Below are 19,640 nucleotides of genomic sequence, written 5' to 3' on the forward strand. Positions count from 1 at the left end.
AAAATTCACTACTAGTGTTTTTTAAATTTACTTATTTATAACATATATGACTATTTCTAATGTATATAATATTATCATCCTCTTCCTACTATTGTTGAATTTATGCATACGTTCAATTTTGTTGTTATTGTAGTTGGTTGTTGACCAGATCCAACTTGCATTTAAGTTTAATTAAGCCCAACTTGTCCCAAGAACAAGGGGAACATAATTCTTGGGACATTCCTTCATCCAATAAGATCCCAAAGCAATACAAAAAATGGAAAAAAGCTATGGAGTATTGGAATGTATGTGTCACATAATTCTTCTTGAAAAGATATAGAGGATTATTTTGCTATATAAGGAGTGTGTCATTTTATTCCAAACCAATAAAAATGAAAAAAGCTAGCTAAATTCGGAATTCCAAGGGCTCAATTAAGTATTAAGATTACTATAACATACTAGTAGTGTAAAAAAAGGGATACCTTGAATTATTGTTAGTTATTTGTAATCTTGTTGGTTTCACGATAGACATGCAAGGTGATGAAATAGTGATATTGGCATATTGCAAGTGTCCATGAGAACGTCTTAATGTCGTCCTCCAAAACGTGATATTACTTCCATAATGTAGTTTCCACAATACAATGAAACCAAACATTTTGGTACTCCGCGGATTTTATAATTAACTTATTAACCCGTAAACATCTAATTGTGTTTGATTCTATACATGATTTTATTTATTTCGTATGGGTGTTAAAATGGACTTAAACATTTTGGCTTAAAGTAATTAATAACTCAGATATATATACTGTGGAGTCGTTGAAGACACTAGATACATGAAACTGATCTGATAAGTATATAAATTAATAATGAGCTTCCATTATATACCATAAGTTAAATTTATAATTATAGCCCGAGATTGTTTATTATATTCTATCAAAGAGACTATTATAGATGCTGAAGTTAAATGTAATAAAGGAGTAGACTCGGGCCATCTCTACATTGCTTGTGATCTAACTTGGGCGTCCAAGTCTCCACCTTGAGGTTCACGGCAAGAGCCTGGACTCTGGAGTTCATCTTGCAAGTATTGTAAATCAAAACCACAAGCATCCATACCAAATACCAATGATACAATCAAGGTCTGAAGACCCCAATATACTTGAGGATTTTTTTGTCAAAAACTACCTAATAAAGCCTAAATTTTGTGAGAAACTACCTAATAAATAAAATGTTGTAAAAAAATACATAATAAAAGGTAAAATGTTGTAAGAAACTACCTAACAAAATGTAAAATGTTGTAAAATACTACCTCTGCTGGAAATCCACCATTGACCCACCTCAAAACTCCCCCAAAACCACCGCTTTCACCCTAACACGAACACAACCTACTAGAAATTGCCTCCACCACGCCGAAACCATCCTCCAACCCCAAAACCACCACCTCTAACCTCAAAAAACATCCCGAATCACGAAACTACCCTCACCTACTCAAAATATCCTAATTACCTCGAAAATAACCTTACCGCAAAATCAACCCCCGTGGTGGTTTCGGGGGTGTTGTGATGTGGGTCAATGCCATAAAATTAGGTTAACGGTGAAAATTTGACCAAAGGGTAGTATCTTACAACATTTTACCTTTTATTAGGTAGTTTCTTACAACATCTTTTTTATTAGGTAGTTTCTCACAAAATTTAGGTTTTACTACATAGTTTCTAAAAAAAAAAACCCTATACTTAATCATTTTTTTTAAAAATAAAGAAGCATGCACTCAGGCTAACCATATTTTAAGACCTAAAACCCATCTTATCTAAAAGAATTAGTTTATCTAAACTACATTATTCATTATGCATTATCATAGAAAGTTAGCGTATGATGATCAATAGAACTATGGATGGAAGCATTAAATGCTTCTATATATATATATATATATATATATATATAACTAGACAATAAGGCAGAAATGGAGTCTTTGCTCTCAAATTAGACCTAGAGAAAGCTAATAAGAAGCTTGAGTGGTCTTTCATTGAACATTGCCTAAAGTTGATGAACTTCAGCCAGCAATCCACTTCTCTCATCATGTCCTGTGTAACCTCTACTTCCACTCAAATAATGCTAAATGGCAAGCTAAGTCCTTCTCTCCTTCCCTCTAGGGGCCTAAGACAGGAAGACCCACTATCCCCCTACCTCTTCATCATTTGCCTAGAGTTTCTTTCTAGATTAATCCATGTGGAATGTGAGGAAAAAAGATGGAAGCCATTAAGATTTAGAGGTGGCAAGACAGACAGTTCCCATCTACTATTTGCAGATGATGTTCTCCTGTTTGGAATGACAGACAAAAAACTCTCAACTCTCTCTCAAACACTCTTCAAACTTTTTGCTCTCTTTCTGGTCAAAGGATTAATGAAGACAAAAGCTCTATTTTCTTTTCCCCAAACACCTCACAACAGATTGCTGATGATTTTGAACAAGTGCTTAATGTTAGAAGATCTGGAAATCTAGGCACTTACCTAGGCTTCCCTCTTTTTGATAGAAAACCTTCTAAAAGGCAAATCAACTCTATCATTGATAAAGTGGGAAGGAAGATGGCTTCTTGGAAATCAAATACCATGTCTTGGGCTGCTAGAATTATCATGATCCAATCTAACCTATTAGCTATGCCTAGATACACCATGACTTGCCTAAAATATCCCAAATCTGTCACTTAGAAACTAGACTCAATTTGCTCAAACTTCCTTCGGGGTGGAAATATGAACAAAAGGAAAACCTGTTGGATTTCCTGGGTAAGGGTGTGTCAAGAAAAAGAAACAGGGTGGTTGGGTTTTCTGAGCCATGAAGAGCTGAACAAAGTCTCTCTATCAAGGCTTAGTTGGATGGTGGACACTAAGGTAAATTGGGCTGATTCTCTGCTTTTTGAGAAATATATTAGTTACAAAACCCCAGTTCCTTTCCACAAAGGGTCTCATATCTGGAAGGGGTTGGGACATGGGCGGGACTTGTTCAAACACAACCTTCACTAGGAAACAGGGGTAGGGAATGATATAAATTTCTGGTCAGAGAATTGGCTAAAGTCTAATACAATCATATCATTGCTCACTGGCCCTATCCATGTTACTGTTGCTAACCTTTTCTTAAATCAACTGCTTCACCAAGACAAGCCAGCCATTGAAAGTTTGGTAAACTTCAATTTGGATGACCACCTTTTTAACAGAATTAAGTCTGTAAGCCTAAATCAAAATGTAGACTACAATTACACTAGTTGGACAAAGAAAGGAAAGTTCAATATGAAATAAGCTTCTTCATGGCTTATCTTTCATAGATATAGCCTCCCTTCTGCTCATTCCTTGGATGATCAACTATGGCCTGCTATTTGGGGAGCTAATACCTTCCCAAAGATAAAAGTTTTGTTGTGGCAAACTGCTTATGACAGAATTCCCACAAATTTGAATTTCTTTTACAGAAACCTTGCCCATTCTAATGCATGCCCTTTTTGCCTAAAAACTCCTGAAACAAACCTTCATCTCTTTTTCTTCTGTGCAAGGGCTCAAGAACCGTGGCTTCTTCTAAATGTGCCAAACCACCTTCTGCTTGATCAAAACCAAGTTTTTCAATCTTGGCTAACAAGAAACTTAAAGCACAAAACCCCTTCTCACAATGGTGTGCCTTGGCAGACCATTTTCTGCTTTGCTCTTTGGGCTATTTGGCTCAGAAGAAACCAATGGATCTTCAACAACTCAAACATACCCTCTCAAAAGTCAAAAACCCAATGCATCTGGGATGTTTCAGAATGGTTTTTCTCCACCTCAAAAAATTCTCAAATACTAAAGCTTGATTCCTCTAGCTGCTTGGGTTCCCCCACCTCAATCCTCTCTCAAAATTAATATAGATGCTTCTTTCCTTCACACCACCAAAGAAACTGGGTGTGTAGGAGTGTGCAGGGACCATAGTGGCCAATGGGTAGCTGAGTTTCTTTGGAGTGGTTACACACCTTCTCCAAAGGAAGCAGAAGTGAAAGCAATTCATCTTGCTCTAGATTGGATTAAAAGCAAAGGATGGGCAAACTGTATCATCCAATTTGACAGCAAAGTGGCAGTAGAGGAAATAAACCAACCCCAAAATGCTAACTTACTGTCACCTTTAATTGTTAGTTGCAGGCTTCTGCTTCAACAATTAACTGATGGAAGGATCATCCATGAGGGACAAGGACAAAACAAGGTGGCAGACATCCTAGCAAAGCATGCCAGAGGAGATTTAAATGTTATGTATTAAATTTGTAATTTAGACACTTCTCCCCTCGTCTGTATAAATGCTTTAGCAGTGACTTTGCTTCTTTTGGACATCAAACTAGCTCTCAGGATGTCATTTTGAGGGGGCCTACGGGCAATCGACAACTTGATGTAAACTTCTTTAACATGCTTTAATCTTATCCTCGTTCCTTCAAAAAAAAAAAATAGACAATAAACATGCATGCTTGAATCTTGATGCCAAATCTTGACTAGCTTTGGACCGACTAGATCTACTCCTTAATTTTAAGTACATTTTTGGTTTTAATCAAACTTTATCTTTCCACGGTAAAATACACCCCCTTTATTTTTTAAAAGTGTTAGACTTTGATTAAACAATGAATGTTGACTATCCAAACATGGCTTTAAATTTAATTTCTCTGATAATCTATTACAACCTCTGTTAACTTTTAGTTGCAACAAAGAAATTTTTTATATCTCACAAAAAAAAATCCCTTTGTTGCAACTAAAAATTAACGGAGGTAGTAGTATAAATTATAAAAAATTTAATTAAAATTATGAAAGTATACATTGTGACTTATCCAAAAACATATACGTAGGGGTGAAACAAATACAGTTTAAAAGCGAACCAAACAACAAACCAAACCAATAGTAATATGGTGCGGTCACTACTAGAAAACAGCTGATTTACGAGGGAAATATTCCATCGGTATGCCTTAAAAATCCGTCGAAAAGGCCAGTTTCCGACGGAATTTCGTCGGAACACGTTGTCGGAGATCATATTGTCGGAAATTTGGGTTATACCGAGGGATATTCCGTCGGAAACATCCTTACCGACGGAATTTCCGACAGATATTAATTTCTCGGAACCTTAGGTTGACCAGAAATGGAGGTCCGTCGCAATGTTCTGACGGACGTAAATCCCTCGGAATATTCCAACCTTCCGACGAAATTTTCCGTCGGAATCTTCCCCTCGTCCGATGGATTTTTCCGTCGGAAGATCCCCCCTTTCCGAGGGAATATTCTGTCGGTAGTGCAAAATTTCCTACGGATATTTCCCTCGCAACTTTCCGAGGGATTACAATTCCGTCGCAACCTACCGACGGAAATGTCCATCGGAACATTTCTTCTTTATATATATATATATATATATATATATATATATATATATATATATATATATATATATATGTATGTATGTATGTATGTATGTATGTATATATATATGTATATGTATATATATATATATATATAGATACTAATTCCAATGTTTACAATAAACACTAAGTTAATCTAAAATTAGAACTAATAAACACTAAGTTCATCAATTCTATACAACAGCGCGAGAGCCCTGGCCAGCTCCACCAAAACCCGGGTCGTCGTCCCTGGGATCTCGAAATGGAGATCGCACGTTGGAACATGGGTCATTAGTGTAACGACCCATCATCCTTTCTTCCAGCCTCTTCTCCATTTCTTCTATTTGGGCTCGTACTTGGGCTTGAACTTGGGCTTGAACTCGGGCTTCCATGTCGACTTTCATTTATTCCCGAAGAGCTTGGATCCTAGATTCCATCTGATCCTGCATATGAGAAACAAAGGAGGGCGTTTACTGCATGGAACAGGTCAGCACTTTCGCCTAGTCCCTTCACACGTCCTTTTTTGTTCCGACCACCCACTGTCTCCCACTACAGCTCATTCGGACTCTTCTGAATCCTTTGAGTGCTAGCCGCCTCAACCCTCTTTTGGTAGGCCTCCTACAAGATGAACATATAAAAGGGAACAAACGAGGTAGTAAGTTATACAAATAAGCTAAACCAAATTGAGCCAACTATGGCCTATATGACCTATTATTTGCACATTTTCTATGTTTTTGACCTAATAAACTATTTCTTTCTCTAAACATGAATATTTTAGGTATTTTAAGGGGTTCATGACTTGAAATCACAAAAAACTACAAGTCCCTACGTTTTGGGACGCATTTGGAGCCAAATTGAACCAAGTATGGCCTATATGACCTATTCTTTGCCCATTTTATTCATTTTCAACCAAATAAACTATTTCTTTCTCTAAACATGCATATTTTAGGTATTTTAAGGGGTACAGGCCTTGAAATCACAAAAAACTACAAGTCCCTAAGGTTTGGGACGCATTTTGAGCCAAAATGGACCAACTAAGGCCTGTATGACCTATTCTTTGCCCATTTTCTATGTTTTCGACCAAATGAACTATTTTTTTCTCTAAACATCTCTATTACAGGTAGTCTAAGGGGTACATGCCTTGAAATGCCAAAAAATACAACTCCCTAAGGTTTGGGACGCATTTTGGAGCCAAAATGAACCAACTAAGGCCTGTATGACCTATTCTTTGCCCATTTTCTATGTTTTCGACCAAATGAACCACTTTTTTCTCTAAACATGCATATTTTAGGTATTATAAGGGGTTCATGACTTGAAATCACAAAAAACTACAAGTCCCTACGTTTTGGGACGCATTTGGAGTCAAAATGAACCAACTATGACCTATATGAACTATTATTTACCCATTTACTACGTTTTCGACCAAATGACCTATTTCTTTCTCATAACATGTCTATTATAGGTATTCTAAGGGGTACATACCTTGAAATCACAAATAACAACAACTCCCTAAGGCTTGGGACGCATTTGGAGCCAAATTGAGCCAACTATGGCCTATATGACCTATTCCTTGCCCATTTACTACTTTTTCGACCAAATGAACTATTTCTTTATCTACACCTATTCATGAATAATGAACCAAGGAACAAAGTTTAGGGAATTTGTTACCGCAATTTCTTGAGCTGTGGGGTTTACTGGCACTGTGCCTTTCCCAGGCAGCTCCTTGAAGTGTGTCTTCAGAAACAGCTCAGGAGCTGTTGGTAGCTGGCCCTTGTTCTTCGCCGCCTTTGATACAAAAAAATAGGAATAATCGTTAACCATGTCAAACCCTTGTTACATTGAAATACACAAATATGTCTTGTAATATAAGATATTTTTAAATAAACTTACCATCCTTTTTGCATGTTGGGTAGCTGCCAACGAACCCTGAAAGTGGGTCCCTCGGACGGGATTTTCCATAGAGCCGCCCCTTCTGTTCTTCTGGTTCTTCTCCGACCTCTCCTTGTAAGTTGGATCGTTAGCAACAATGTCCATCATCTCCTTGTGGAGCTCCGCACTCAACCAACTTGGCCTGGCGCCTTTCATCTTGTGCGTGATGGTGTGGAACATGTCACGCAGGCGTGTTGCTACCCTCCTCCGAAATGTGATCTTCACTAGCTCGTCCATCTGAGGTGCCCTTCTGAATTGTGCCTGCAAATGATAAAATACAAAAGTTATACACAAAACTAAAACAATACAATAGCTAAAACATGTATTAACCAAGACCCAAAAATATCATACGCTGAACAAGTTCCACCAGTGTTCCTTCGTAGCTGCAGGAACTTCCACAAAGTTCTTCCAAGGGGCCCGGTAGTATCCAGTAATCGTACCGGATACCGCACTCCGAACCTTAGGATCATCAAACCTATAACAAACGGGAAACAACAATGTTAAATAAGTGCGAAAATAGTAATATAAGCATTGTATCTGATCATCCATATCATGATATGTACATACCACAACATAGTAGGGTCCAAAACCAGGAGTTGTGACTCATCCTGTGCCTCATATTGTGACTCATCCCGTGGCCCATCTGATTGAGGAGTGGATGGGGACGTCTGGTCGTCACCCAAATCGTGTACCTGTGCATCGAACATCTCCTCATCCTGGTCGTCAGGGAAAAGAGCGCGGGTGGTCACTTTCTCTTTCCCCTTTGCTTTCTTCGACGACTGCCCACTTTTTCCACCCGCCATGACTACCTGAATCAGATGTTAGTAAAATGACAAGATATTATAAATAAGGAGTGCAGTGCAACGTAATATGGCTTTTATACAAACACTAAAAAGTTTTACATAAGCCTCATTAATATTTTGATTTTACAATAAGAAGCATACTTTTAAAGGAGATTAACATATTCTCCTATTCAGTACTCTCATCACTACTTTCACTACTAGAGTCATCACTACTATCGTCTAATACTACATCGATGTCATCATCATCGTCACTATCACTAGAGCCGATACTAGATTCATCGTCTTCATCGCTTGAGATCACAAAGCCATCGTCATCGTCTTCATCATCATTATCCCTGGCGTAGTCTGGAATGTCACTCGGCGGGAAAAGCGTTGCATGTACCGTTGGGGATGGTGATTGCAGAAGCTCTAAGTCCACCGGAGCATCAACCACTGACCTTGCATGTGTTTTAAACACAGACCACCATTGAACTCAGTCCCGTTTCAGGCTAGGGTATGATGCGTAGTACACTTGAGCCACTTGGTAAGATAAGACAAATGGATCATATTTGGGGTATTTCTTAGTATGATTTACTTCGATTAGCTTGTATTGTTCGTGTATGTTCATTCCCCAACCACAATCCATCCAATTGCACTTAAACAAAATTGTCTTGTACTGTCTCTTGGGTCTCGTGTAGACAAGTTCAATTATGTCGTCTAGAGATGCCGAAGTACTCTCCTCCATCCTCACTTGATACACACACACCATAATTCACGGTGGATTTGTGCTTGCTATGGGAATGTGTATGGAAATTAAATCCACCTACAAAAATCTTGCCCCAAGTACGAACTCTCCTGAAGGGACGCATGCACAACGCTCGCAGGACATCCGAATTTGGCTTCTCTTCGACCACCTATAAAGTGGTTGAATATCAACATCAAGGTTCCTGAATTCAATGAATTGAAATGTAACATGTAAAATTCATTATTAATTCACGGTTACACCGCGTATATCACCTTGTGATGAAACTAATTAGAGAATTCAGTTTCGAAATTCTCCATGACATTTTCTCTACACAGGAAAGGTCGAGTACTAAGAATGTAGTCCTCAAACTTCCTACGAGGCCAAACACACAATGTAAATCTACAAAGTCATCATTGTAAATGATCGTAAATACGAATACACTGAATACCTGGGCCTAATATACCTTTCGTATTCGCCAAGAATGTCGGTGTTTCGTAACACGAACAAATGTGCACACTCGAGTTCTTTGTCATCTAAGAACCGAGTTTGACACACGACCACTGTCCTCTTTGAACAACTCTGGTATCTCAGCGTCGTTCGATGTGGACTCAACGTCGGCATTCACATTTCAACCAAGATCTCGAGTTTTGTGTCAACTGTCGACTGAAAGTAATTGGAGCAGAAGTTTGCTATCTCTTCAGTGAGATAAGCATTGCATATGGACCCTTCAACTCGAGCCTTGTTCCCAATTTTCCGTTTCAAATGATTGAGGAACCTGCAATTACAGTTGTTATGTAACTGTATGAACAATTGATTAGGATGTAAAATAAAGGATGTGAAATAAGGGTATTTGATTTACCTTTCGAAGGGATACATCCACCTGTATTGTACAGGACCACATAACTTCCCCTCGTATGGCAAATGTGTAGGCAAATGCTGCATGGAGTTAAAGAATGCAGGAAGGAAGATCTTCTCAAGCTTGCAGAGGATCTCAGGTATGTTTTTCTCCAATCGCTCCATGTCACTAACTGATGTTGTATAGCAACACAAGTCGCGAAAGAATTGGTTGATCTCTGTAATTGCATTCCAAATATGGCCAGGGATCAATTCCCTCAAAGCTGTGGGCAACATCCTCTCCATGAACACGTGACAGTCATGGCTTTTCATTCCATAGAGCTTACACGCTTGAAAATCTATGCATCTGCTCAAATTGGAGGCGTAACCATCAGGGAACCGCAGCTGTTTAACCCACTCACACAAAACTTTTCTCCGAGCCTTGTCAAGAGCGAATGGAGCCTTTGGCATTACCTCTTTTCCTCTATCATCCTCTTGAAGATGAAGCTGGGGACGTTTACAATATTTAGCAATGTCATTCCGAGCTGAAGGCGTGTCACACGTAAGCTTTTTCACATCCATTACAGTGTGAATTAACTGATCAAAGAAGTTCTTCTCAATGTGCATGACATCTAAGTTGTGACGAATGAGGAGATGCTTCCAATATGGGAGCTCCCACAAGGTGATTTGCTTGAACCACCCCTTCTTTTCATTTTTCAGCCTTTTAATTGAATTGGGTCCATCTGTAGCCTTCGGAAGGTCCTTAACACATTCCCACAACTCCTCTCCTGACATGATGTGTGGAGGGGCTCCTTTCTCTACTCTGTTTTTATAGAATGTTGTTTTACTGTTCCGAAAAGGGTGATCTGTAGGCAGGAATTGCTGGTGGCAATCAAACCAAGAAACTTTACCACCATGTTCAAGCCAAAATGCTTTGGTCTTCTCCATGAAATGTGGACAAGCTTTCTTACCAGCCGTGGCCCAACCAGACAACATGCCATAAGCCGGGAAGTCACTAACGGTCCATAGGATGAGTGCTCGAAGATTGAAATTCTATTTCTTCGAAATATCATAAGTAGTCGCGCCAACTTCCCACAACAATTTCAACTCCTCTATCAACGGTTTCATGTAAACATCCAAGTTGCCCTTAGGGTTTTTAGGACCAAGAACGAGCAACGAAAGGAACATGAATTGTCTTTTCATGCACATTGAGGGAGGCAAGTTATAAGGGGTCAAAATGACAGGCCAACAAGAATATTGACCCCCAAACTTACCATGAGGAGCAAAACCATCTTCACACAAGCCAAGTCTCACATTACGAGGCTCAGAAGCAAACTTTGGAAATCGACAATCGAGGTGCTTCCAAGCTGTGTTGTCACTAGGGTGTGCCATTGTGCCTTGAACTCTGGGATTTTTCGAATGCCATGTCATTTCCTCCGAAATGTTCTTCGTTGCAAACAGTCTTTGCAACCTGGGTGTGATCGGGAAATAAAATAGAACATTCAAAGGCACTAGGCTACCTTTGGAAATCTGCTTGTATCGGTCGCTGCCACACACCCTGCATTTAGACAATTGAGCATCATCCTTCCAAAACAACATACACCCTTTCGGGCACGCATGAATCTTTTGATGGGACAGTTCCAACCCCTTCACAATCTTCTTCACCTCGTAGAAAGTGTCGGCCATATGATTGTTGTTCGGAATCGCCTCACTTAGCAAAGAAGCAAACTCATCAACAGATCTGTGAGGCAAATTATACTCACATTTGAGACTAGTGATTCTAGTGGCCATCTCTAACACAGACAAAGAAATCCCTTCGTATAATGGCCTTTCAGAAGCCTTCAACAAATCTAGAAAATGCTTAGCAGTTGCATTAGGCTCCTCCTCTGATGAAACACTAGCCTCCTCGGAATGCCCCTAATCTTGACTATGACCAAAAGCATCAAAAACCATGTCATGATATTCATTGGACCGCCGTTCGGGAACTCCCGGATACCCCTCCCCTTGACACATCCACACATAGTAGTTAGGTACGAAACCCTTGTCATACAAATGAATTTTAACCGTATCCGCAGTCCAAAGGCGTTTGTTCTTACATTTAACATATGGACACCTAACCTCATCCGGATTACTACTCTCGGGATGATCTCTGACGTACTGAATGAATTCATCAACTCCTTTCACGAAATCTGGATTAATACTTTGCCCAATCGTCCTTTTATACATCCAGCTACGTTCTCTTCGTTTCATGATTACAACTTCTACACAGCTCACGCATATGTACAATCACATTAGTCATGAACGGTATTTCGCAGTCATTATCCACCACAGCGTTATGGAAATGCAAATGAGATTTGAAATGCTTCCAAAGGGTCCTTATCACTCCAACCTAACCCATCCTTGTACGTTTATTCTCACTAGTGAATGTAACCCAGGTTTTCAATTCTATGGAAAATCCGTCAGCATTTCCCTACAGTTCTCCAAGTACACGATGTAGGCGATTATACACACCTCCATATGTACCCAGAGAATACGGTAGAGAAATGCATGAAAAGGCAGGATTTTCCCTAGAATAAAAAACAAGGCTTACATTCACTACCTAAGTGAGAATAAGCGTACAAGGACAGTCCCAACCGGGGACTATTCAAGACATACTCCTAATGTGTATGCCTTGAATGGGTATCTAGGCATATGATTATGCAAATGATTCATTTATTATAATATATATATATATATATATATATATATATATATATATATATATATATATATATATAAACTAACTTGCATTACATTAAACTAACAAATATATCATAATTTATCTAAAGAAAACTAACATATCATAATATTCAAATAAACCAATCAAACAAAACCAAACTACACTAAAATATCATTATATTAAACCAAAATAAGATACATTATATAAATTAAACTAAACTAAGCTACATTATATTAAACTAAAGTAATGTAACATACATCATATTAAACTAAACCAAACCAACCTACATTATAATAAATTAAACAAAATAAAACTAAGCAACATTATATTAAAATAAAGTAAGCTAACATACATCATATTAAGTTGAACTAAACTAAACCAACATACATTATTATATTAAACTAAACCAAACTAAACTAACCTATTATAATACAACTAAACTAAACTAACATATTACCCTAAAATATACCAAACTAAAGTAACGTGTTATAATAAAGTAATTAAAAACTATACTTAAATTACCTAAACTAATCTAACATATTATAACACAAACACATTCATTTCAAATATTACAACAAATTGAATAAATATAACAAATTGTAGATACAATAACTAAAAACAATAATAAACTACCATATATCTACACACCATTAGGATTTAACATGTCAAGTATAAACTAAATTTATAAATTTAGCTTTAAAATAATGTCTAACCTATAGATCTGAGTTTGTAATTGCCAAATAAACAATTCAATACACAAAACCTACAAATATTCAAATTTCACACAAAAAATTAACACCAAACAAAAGCATAAACAACATTTATGATTTAAGCTTGTTTACTTAACTTAAAAAAAAAAAAAAAAAAAAAAAAACAGAAAAAGCAAATGAACTAACTGCTGCCGGCGGCGGCGGCGACTGGGCGTGGTTGATGCAGACTCGCCGGCGACTTATGCCCTAGGTGAAAAGTCCCATACACCATAAACAAAAGGTGGTGGTTAGGGTTTTAAGGAAAAAAAATAATAAAATAAAAAAAATTGAAAAAACACCTTACCGGCGGCGGGGCGGCAGCAGAGGGGGCCGTGGTGGCGGCGGCGGCGGCTGGGGGGCGTGCCCCTTTCTCTCTCTTCCTCTTCCTCCTTCTCCCTTTCTCTCTCTTCCTCTTCCTCTCTCGTGCCCCTTTCTCCCTCTTCCTCTTTCTCCTTCTCCCTTTCTCCCTCTTCCTCTTTCTCCTTCTCCCTTTCTCTCTCTTCTTCTTCCTCTTCCTGTCGCTTCTCTCTCTTCAGTTTACGTTTTTTTTTCGTCTATGTTCTGTACAGAATTCAGATAGGTTGCGTTTTTTTTTTCACAGCTTTCCGACGGAAATTATTCCCTCGGAAATCACTGGTTCCGACGGAAATTTCCGTCGGAACCTGTGATTTCCGAGGGAATAATTTCCGTCAGAAGCCGCTCCGAGGGAATATTCCGTCGTAACCCAAATATTCCGAGGGAAAAAAATCCGTCGGAAAGTTTCAGAGGGAATATTCCGTCGGTGGGGCACCTTTCCGACGGATTATTCCTACAAAGTCAATTTTCCTCGGAAATTTTGAATTTACCGAGGGAAATTCCGTCGGAATCGTTCCCTCAGAAATAAGCCTATTTCTAGTAGTGGGTGCGGTTTGAAAATCCCAAATTAACCAAATTAATATGGTTTAGTTTCGGTTTGGGCTATAAACCACACTGCAAACCGAACTTTCACCCCTACATATACGAAGTATATATATCAGTAAAATAATTAAGTCTAAACTCACTACAAGAAATGAACCCATTAACGACGGGAAGTCCCACCATAAACCAGTCATAAAATACCAATTATGATAAGATTTTTTCTGTCGTGAGCCCGTCCTAGAAGGGAGCCATCGTAGAATACTTTCTCGTCGCAAAATCTATTTCCAACAAAAGGCAAATGTGGGTAGGTGTTTGTTTGAGATTTTAGTTGAGTCATAATACTTAGGTTAGGTCTTTTGTATGAACTTTGGTATGTTAAATGACATGCTAAAGACTGTCATTAAAAGTGTTATATTAGGGACAAGATTTGTGTCATTCATTAATGAGTTGTCATAATAGAATTAGATTTTGCAGTGACTATTCCCTTTCTTTTTTAAGTCCATTGATTTGACCAGCACTAGTTTTAAAAAGTTGAGTTGAATGGAGTAAAGTATTGTGTAAGAATGGTCTCTTGGTGAATTAAAAATTATAGAATGGATATAATTGGCTAATAGTTTATTATTTCTTCCATTTCATAATAATTGACTCACCTTTTTTCTTTATTAATATACTCCCTCCGTATTTTTGTTTAAAAATGAAACGTTTCTTCTAAACATGTATGGCAATACAAAACTTTGACCAATAATGTTAATTAGTAGAAAAATTATAATAATTGAATATTAATAAATCATTCATCGAGACAATTCCAACAAGTACCCTCACCACTATATATATATATATATATATATATATATTTATTTATTTATTTATGTATAAATTACTAACATTAAAAAGTGGATTAGGTGAACAGTGCAAAAAGTTAAAACATTTCAATGAAAAAATACAAAGGGAGTACTAACTTTGACTATAGTTTTTGAGTAATGTATGAAAGAAAAATAATATTATGTAATATCGCTACTACATTTTCGACCAAATGCAACGGACGAATTTAGGCTAATGCAATGATATTTTATTTGCCGTTGCAATAGAATAGGCTAATACAACGTATCCTTCTTCAATAGTAAAAGAGGTAGATCTAATGCAATGGATATTGAAAGTCGTTGCATTAGCCTAGGAATATTGACAACTTGGGAAGCAAATGCAACGCATATGTAATTCCTCCAAAAAAAAAAATTCATATGGCGCGTAAAATTTCATTATTTCCCTCTACTTTTTCTCCCAAATATTTTAAACAATTACACATGTTTGCAATTCAAGACAAAAAATTAAAAAAAAAAAAACGAAAAAAGGAAAAGAACTAGAAGGCTGGATGTTCCTTCTTTATCCTCATTTCCTTTGTCAGACATTTCCTTATTTGCCATTTTTGACTGAAAAAAGAGAAAAATTACACAAAAATTACACAAAAAATAACACAAAAATTCTACCATTGTAGATGAAGGTACGCACTGGTTGTTTAAGGGGCTGAGACGAAAGCGAAGTAGCGGTGTTCGCCAGTGGTTGAATACCATATTTTGAGGGTTTCGAAGGTTGTCCCATTTTCATCTTGCATGTTCCGAGTTTCGACGCTGTTGCTAATTCCTTGAAGGTGCGTTTAAGGTACATTGTGTAGTTTCGATTTTCAGATTTCTTACTTAATTGAAAATTTTTTGGTTGCATTTTGTGCAAATTAAGTTTGAAGTTTCTTTGTTTGTGTGTTGCGAATTTTGTATTTGAGGAAGATGGATTACTTAGTTTTGTTATTGGTTCAGATGTAGTATAAATGGATTATAAGTGTGGGATGAGGAGATGGGTAATGGGAGTATATTGATGTTTGAGGTAAATTATTGGTGTCGTTGATAGTGATTGCTGATTGGAGATCGCACATTTACTGTAATGTATGGTTAATTTTTTTGTGAAATTTATTTGAAGATTCATACTGATTTTGTATCAGAGTGTACATGAAGGCCAAATTTATCAGTTGAAGCTCTTTTGTGACAAGGATTACCCAGAGAAACCTTAAGTGTTGTTTCCACACATGGATTAACATGACTTGTGTGAACGCAGAGGCCGAAATGGTAATGTTTTTGACTTCTGCCTGACTGAGTTGGGAAAATGTGCTGTTTTGGTCCTCTATCCTATTTATATTCAGTTTTTTGAGGATGCCAACATCAGAAGCATGGTCATCCTTTTATGTTGATTTGGAGATCGTCATGTGGTGCTGTTCAAGTTCACTTATTATTGATGGTCTAACTATATAGTTAGCTTTTAGGTGAAATTGCTTGGTCATTATTCTATCTTCCTTCAAAAAGAAGGTATTTAATTATAAATGTAATGAGATGTGCTGGTAATCAATCAGGGGGCTGATTTCATGTCGAGTTTATATTTAGATGAAGTGGGAAGAAACATTAAGGATTAAACGGAGTACATTTACTTACTATATATGTTGGTGTAACCCTTAGTCCATATCCAGGCACTTCTTAACTTTCCATGTCCAATTCTTGATCCATACCCGAGTAGGTGAGTATACCTGAGTAATACTTTGTTGCTGTGTAAAGTAGGCTGTCAAAGATTGGTATTTAGTAAGGTCAATAATTTGGAAATCACATTATCTCCCTAGCAGTTTTAGTTGTGTAAATATCATCAGATTTTGGTTACTACTTGAAACCATTTTTGTGATAGCTAGCGATCCATTACAGGAATACTTTGAAAGTGGCTTTATCAACTGTCATTCTAACAATAGAGAGAACAACATGAGAATAACTTTCATCTGTTCATGTTTTGAGCTATCAGAGTAATGTCGTAAGAGGGTGTGCCATGTGCTGAAGATAATGCAAGTCATGGTTATGAAAAATTAGACCTTTTGCATTCACAAATCAGAATATGTAAGCACAGGTTGCATTTAACACGACTTAATCTCTGAGGACTTAGTGAATATGATGGTACTTGTATCAATTGGCTAGTAATAGGTTGTATCCAAGAATCCCTCAAAAAAAAAAAAAAAAAAAGGTTGTATCCAAGAAAATTCATGAAAAATCAGTTTAGTTTTACAGCTCTAAAGACGGGCCTCAACTAATTAATTTTTACTTGTTATATGTGTGCCTCAAATGCTCCACTTTTATGTGTGTTTGATTATAAGGTGTTCAGAGTTTGAAGTTCGGCCTATGGTATTCGATGAAGGGAGTAGTCGGGGATACACGACTGAAGGAATCGTTCTATTTCTAAACTTTACTTCAACAAGAATAACGGTAATAGGAAGAAATTTCAAGGGTTTAGAAGGTCTGAATAAATCTATTTTGAGGAAATATCTCTCTTCTGGGTGGGTTATAAATTTCAAGGTTAATACTCGAAGTAGTATAGCTAGATTAATATAGCATGATAAATATCTCTCTTTTGAATTATAGGCTAGATAAATATCTCTCTTTTGAATTATAGGCTATTTTATGGTGTATTTCATCTTCTTAAAGTCATGTTTTTGGGTCTTATGAACTTCTGTGTGGGATTGGTGTATGTCTCTTGAAAAAGTGTCTACTGAAACTACTTGGTGGAACATTTTTGTGGGGTATTTGGCTAAGAAAGATTGCTTGGGTTTTTCGAAAAAAAGATATCATGGAGTTTGATGTAATCAGGTTAGCTGTTAGTATTGTTGGGGAGTTTGAGTTGGCTGTCCAGATTATTTTTTCTGCTGTGTCTACCCCCTGTCGAGCGGTGTCCTGACTGTCATCCTGCTGTTGGCTGCTATAAGGCGAACACAAACGCTGGTTGCTTCGGGGATGACAGAATTGGTTTGGGAGGTGTTATGCATGACAGTATGGGTGAAGTGATGAATAACTTGCATAATTGTGATAATGAGTGTTGTAAAACAAATTAAGGTTAACTATTTTTATTGGTAAGCATCTAACTTTGGAATGCTCTGTTATATAACATAGTTCATGTAGTTATGCTTTTTGAAATAATCCTTCCACTTTTATTTAAACATCTTCCTAGCTTAACTTGCTGCTCTTTTGCTTTCGAAATACTAGATAATTTGAAGTTTTTATTGTTGTGTTTGGGAATTTGTATTTGATTCCATGGAAGATGAAATTACTTAGTTCTTTGAGTTTTGATGTAGTGTCTTGGAAACGACTAATGGGTTTCTTTTAGCAGTATTGTTTTTTTTTTTTTTTTATTTTGAAACCTAGCAGTACTGAATATTGTATTTGAGTAGTCTAATGGTTTTTTTGGGGGAATTTCATATAAATGTATTAGAAGAGATATATTGCAATTACTTAGTTCTCTTTCTTCCTGGTGGGTTGTAAAGCAGATTTTATTGTTAGGTCTTTCTAATTGATTAAAGTAACTCTCTTAATTCTTTGTGAATTGATTAAATGTTTTTACTGTAAAAATTAAGTAAAGTAACCCTTTTAATTCTTACCCTAAGGTATGGATAGTGGAACTAAAGAGTGGTGGATGTTTGCCAAATGGAGTGATGAATATGAACGAGGAGTAGATGAATATGTACAAAAGGCTTTTGCTTCTAAGTCTCAAGGAAATCAAATTTGTTGTCCTTGTGAAAGTTGTCATTATCTTTTTTTGCGTCATGAAGGTGTTGTGATAGATCACCTTATTTGTAATGGTTTTGTTCCTCAAACAGATAAGTTATTAGAGTTAGGGATCAACATTGAAAGGGAACAAACTATTTTGGATAATGATGAAGGGTCAAACCCAAATGATTTTAATGATGACATAGTAGGGTTGTTGCATGATGCACATGATGCTTTTAGAAAGGGGCCAAATGACGAGGCAAAAAAGTTTCTTAAGTTAGTTGAAGAGCGCCAGGAAGAATTGTATCTCGGTTGTAAAAATCATTCAAAACTTTCCTTCATGATCCGACTTTTTATTTTGAAGTGTGATCATAAGCTAACTAATGTTGCTTTTGGAGATATATTGGGGCTTGTAAGGGAGGTGTTACGTGATGCAAAACTGCCAGCTTCTTTTAATGAAGCAAAAAGTGTTTTGAAAGTGTTGGGGTTGGATCACACTAAGATAGATACATGCCCAAATGATTGCATGATATATTGGAAAGTGCGTGAAAACGCAACAAGCTGCCATGTTTGTGAGACGCCAAGATGGAAATCAAATGACACAGAGAATGACATACAAAATGAAAATGGAAAGATCTATAGGATTCTTCAAAAGATTCTTAGGTACTTTCCAATAAAGAAAAGGCTATAGGCTATTTATGTGTCAAGAGACGGCGAGATACATGACTTGGCATGCTAATGGGCGTGAAAATGATCATCTTTTACATCATCCAGTTGATGGTCAAGTGTGGAAGGAATTTTATTCTTTATATCCAAAGTTTGTTGATGACCCACGTAATGTGAGGCTTGGGTTAGCCACAGATGGATTTAGCCCGTCAACTCAATGAGCATTGTCCATAGTACATGGCCAGTTATGTTGATTAATTATAACTTGCCTCCTTGGATGATTATGAAGCCTGAGTATTTGATGCTAGCCTTACTAATTCCTGGTCCGTCTTCCCTTGGCAATGACATTGACATATATTTGCAGTCACTTATTAAGGACTTGAAGGATTTGTGGGAGTTTGGATTGG

The 19,640-nt window shown here is 37.1% G+C and overlaps 1 protein-coding gene across 1 annotated transcript; it reads left to right on the plus strand.

The window, feature by feature from the left end:
• The first annotated feature begins 18,466 nt into the window (after positions 1 to 18,466).
• LOC110704683 lies at positions 18,467 to 19,258 on the plus strand. Its single transcript, XM_021882500.1, has one exon. It carries the CDS (start codon positions 18,467 to 18,469, stop codon positions 19,256 to 19,258), a length of 792 nt encoding a protein of 263 aa, XP_021738192.1.
• The last annotated feature ends 382 nt before the right edge of the window (positions 19,259 to 19,640 follow it).

This window comes from Chenopodium quinoa, unplaced genomic scaffold (genome assembly GCF_001683475.1).
Source record: "Chenopodium quinoa cultivar QQ74 unplaced genomic scaffold, ASM168347v1, whole genome shotgun sequence".
Taxonomy (NCBI): Eukaryota; Viridiplantae; Streptophyta; class Magnoliopsida; order Caryophyllales; family Amaranthaceae; genus Chenopodium; species Chenopodium quinoa.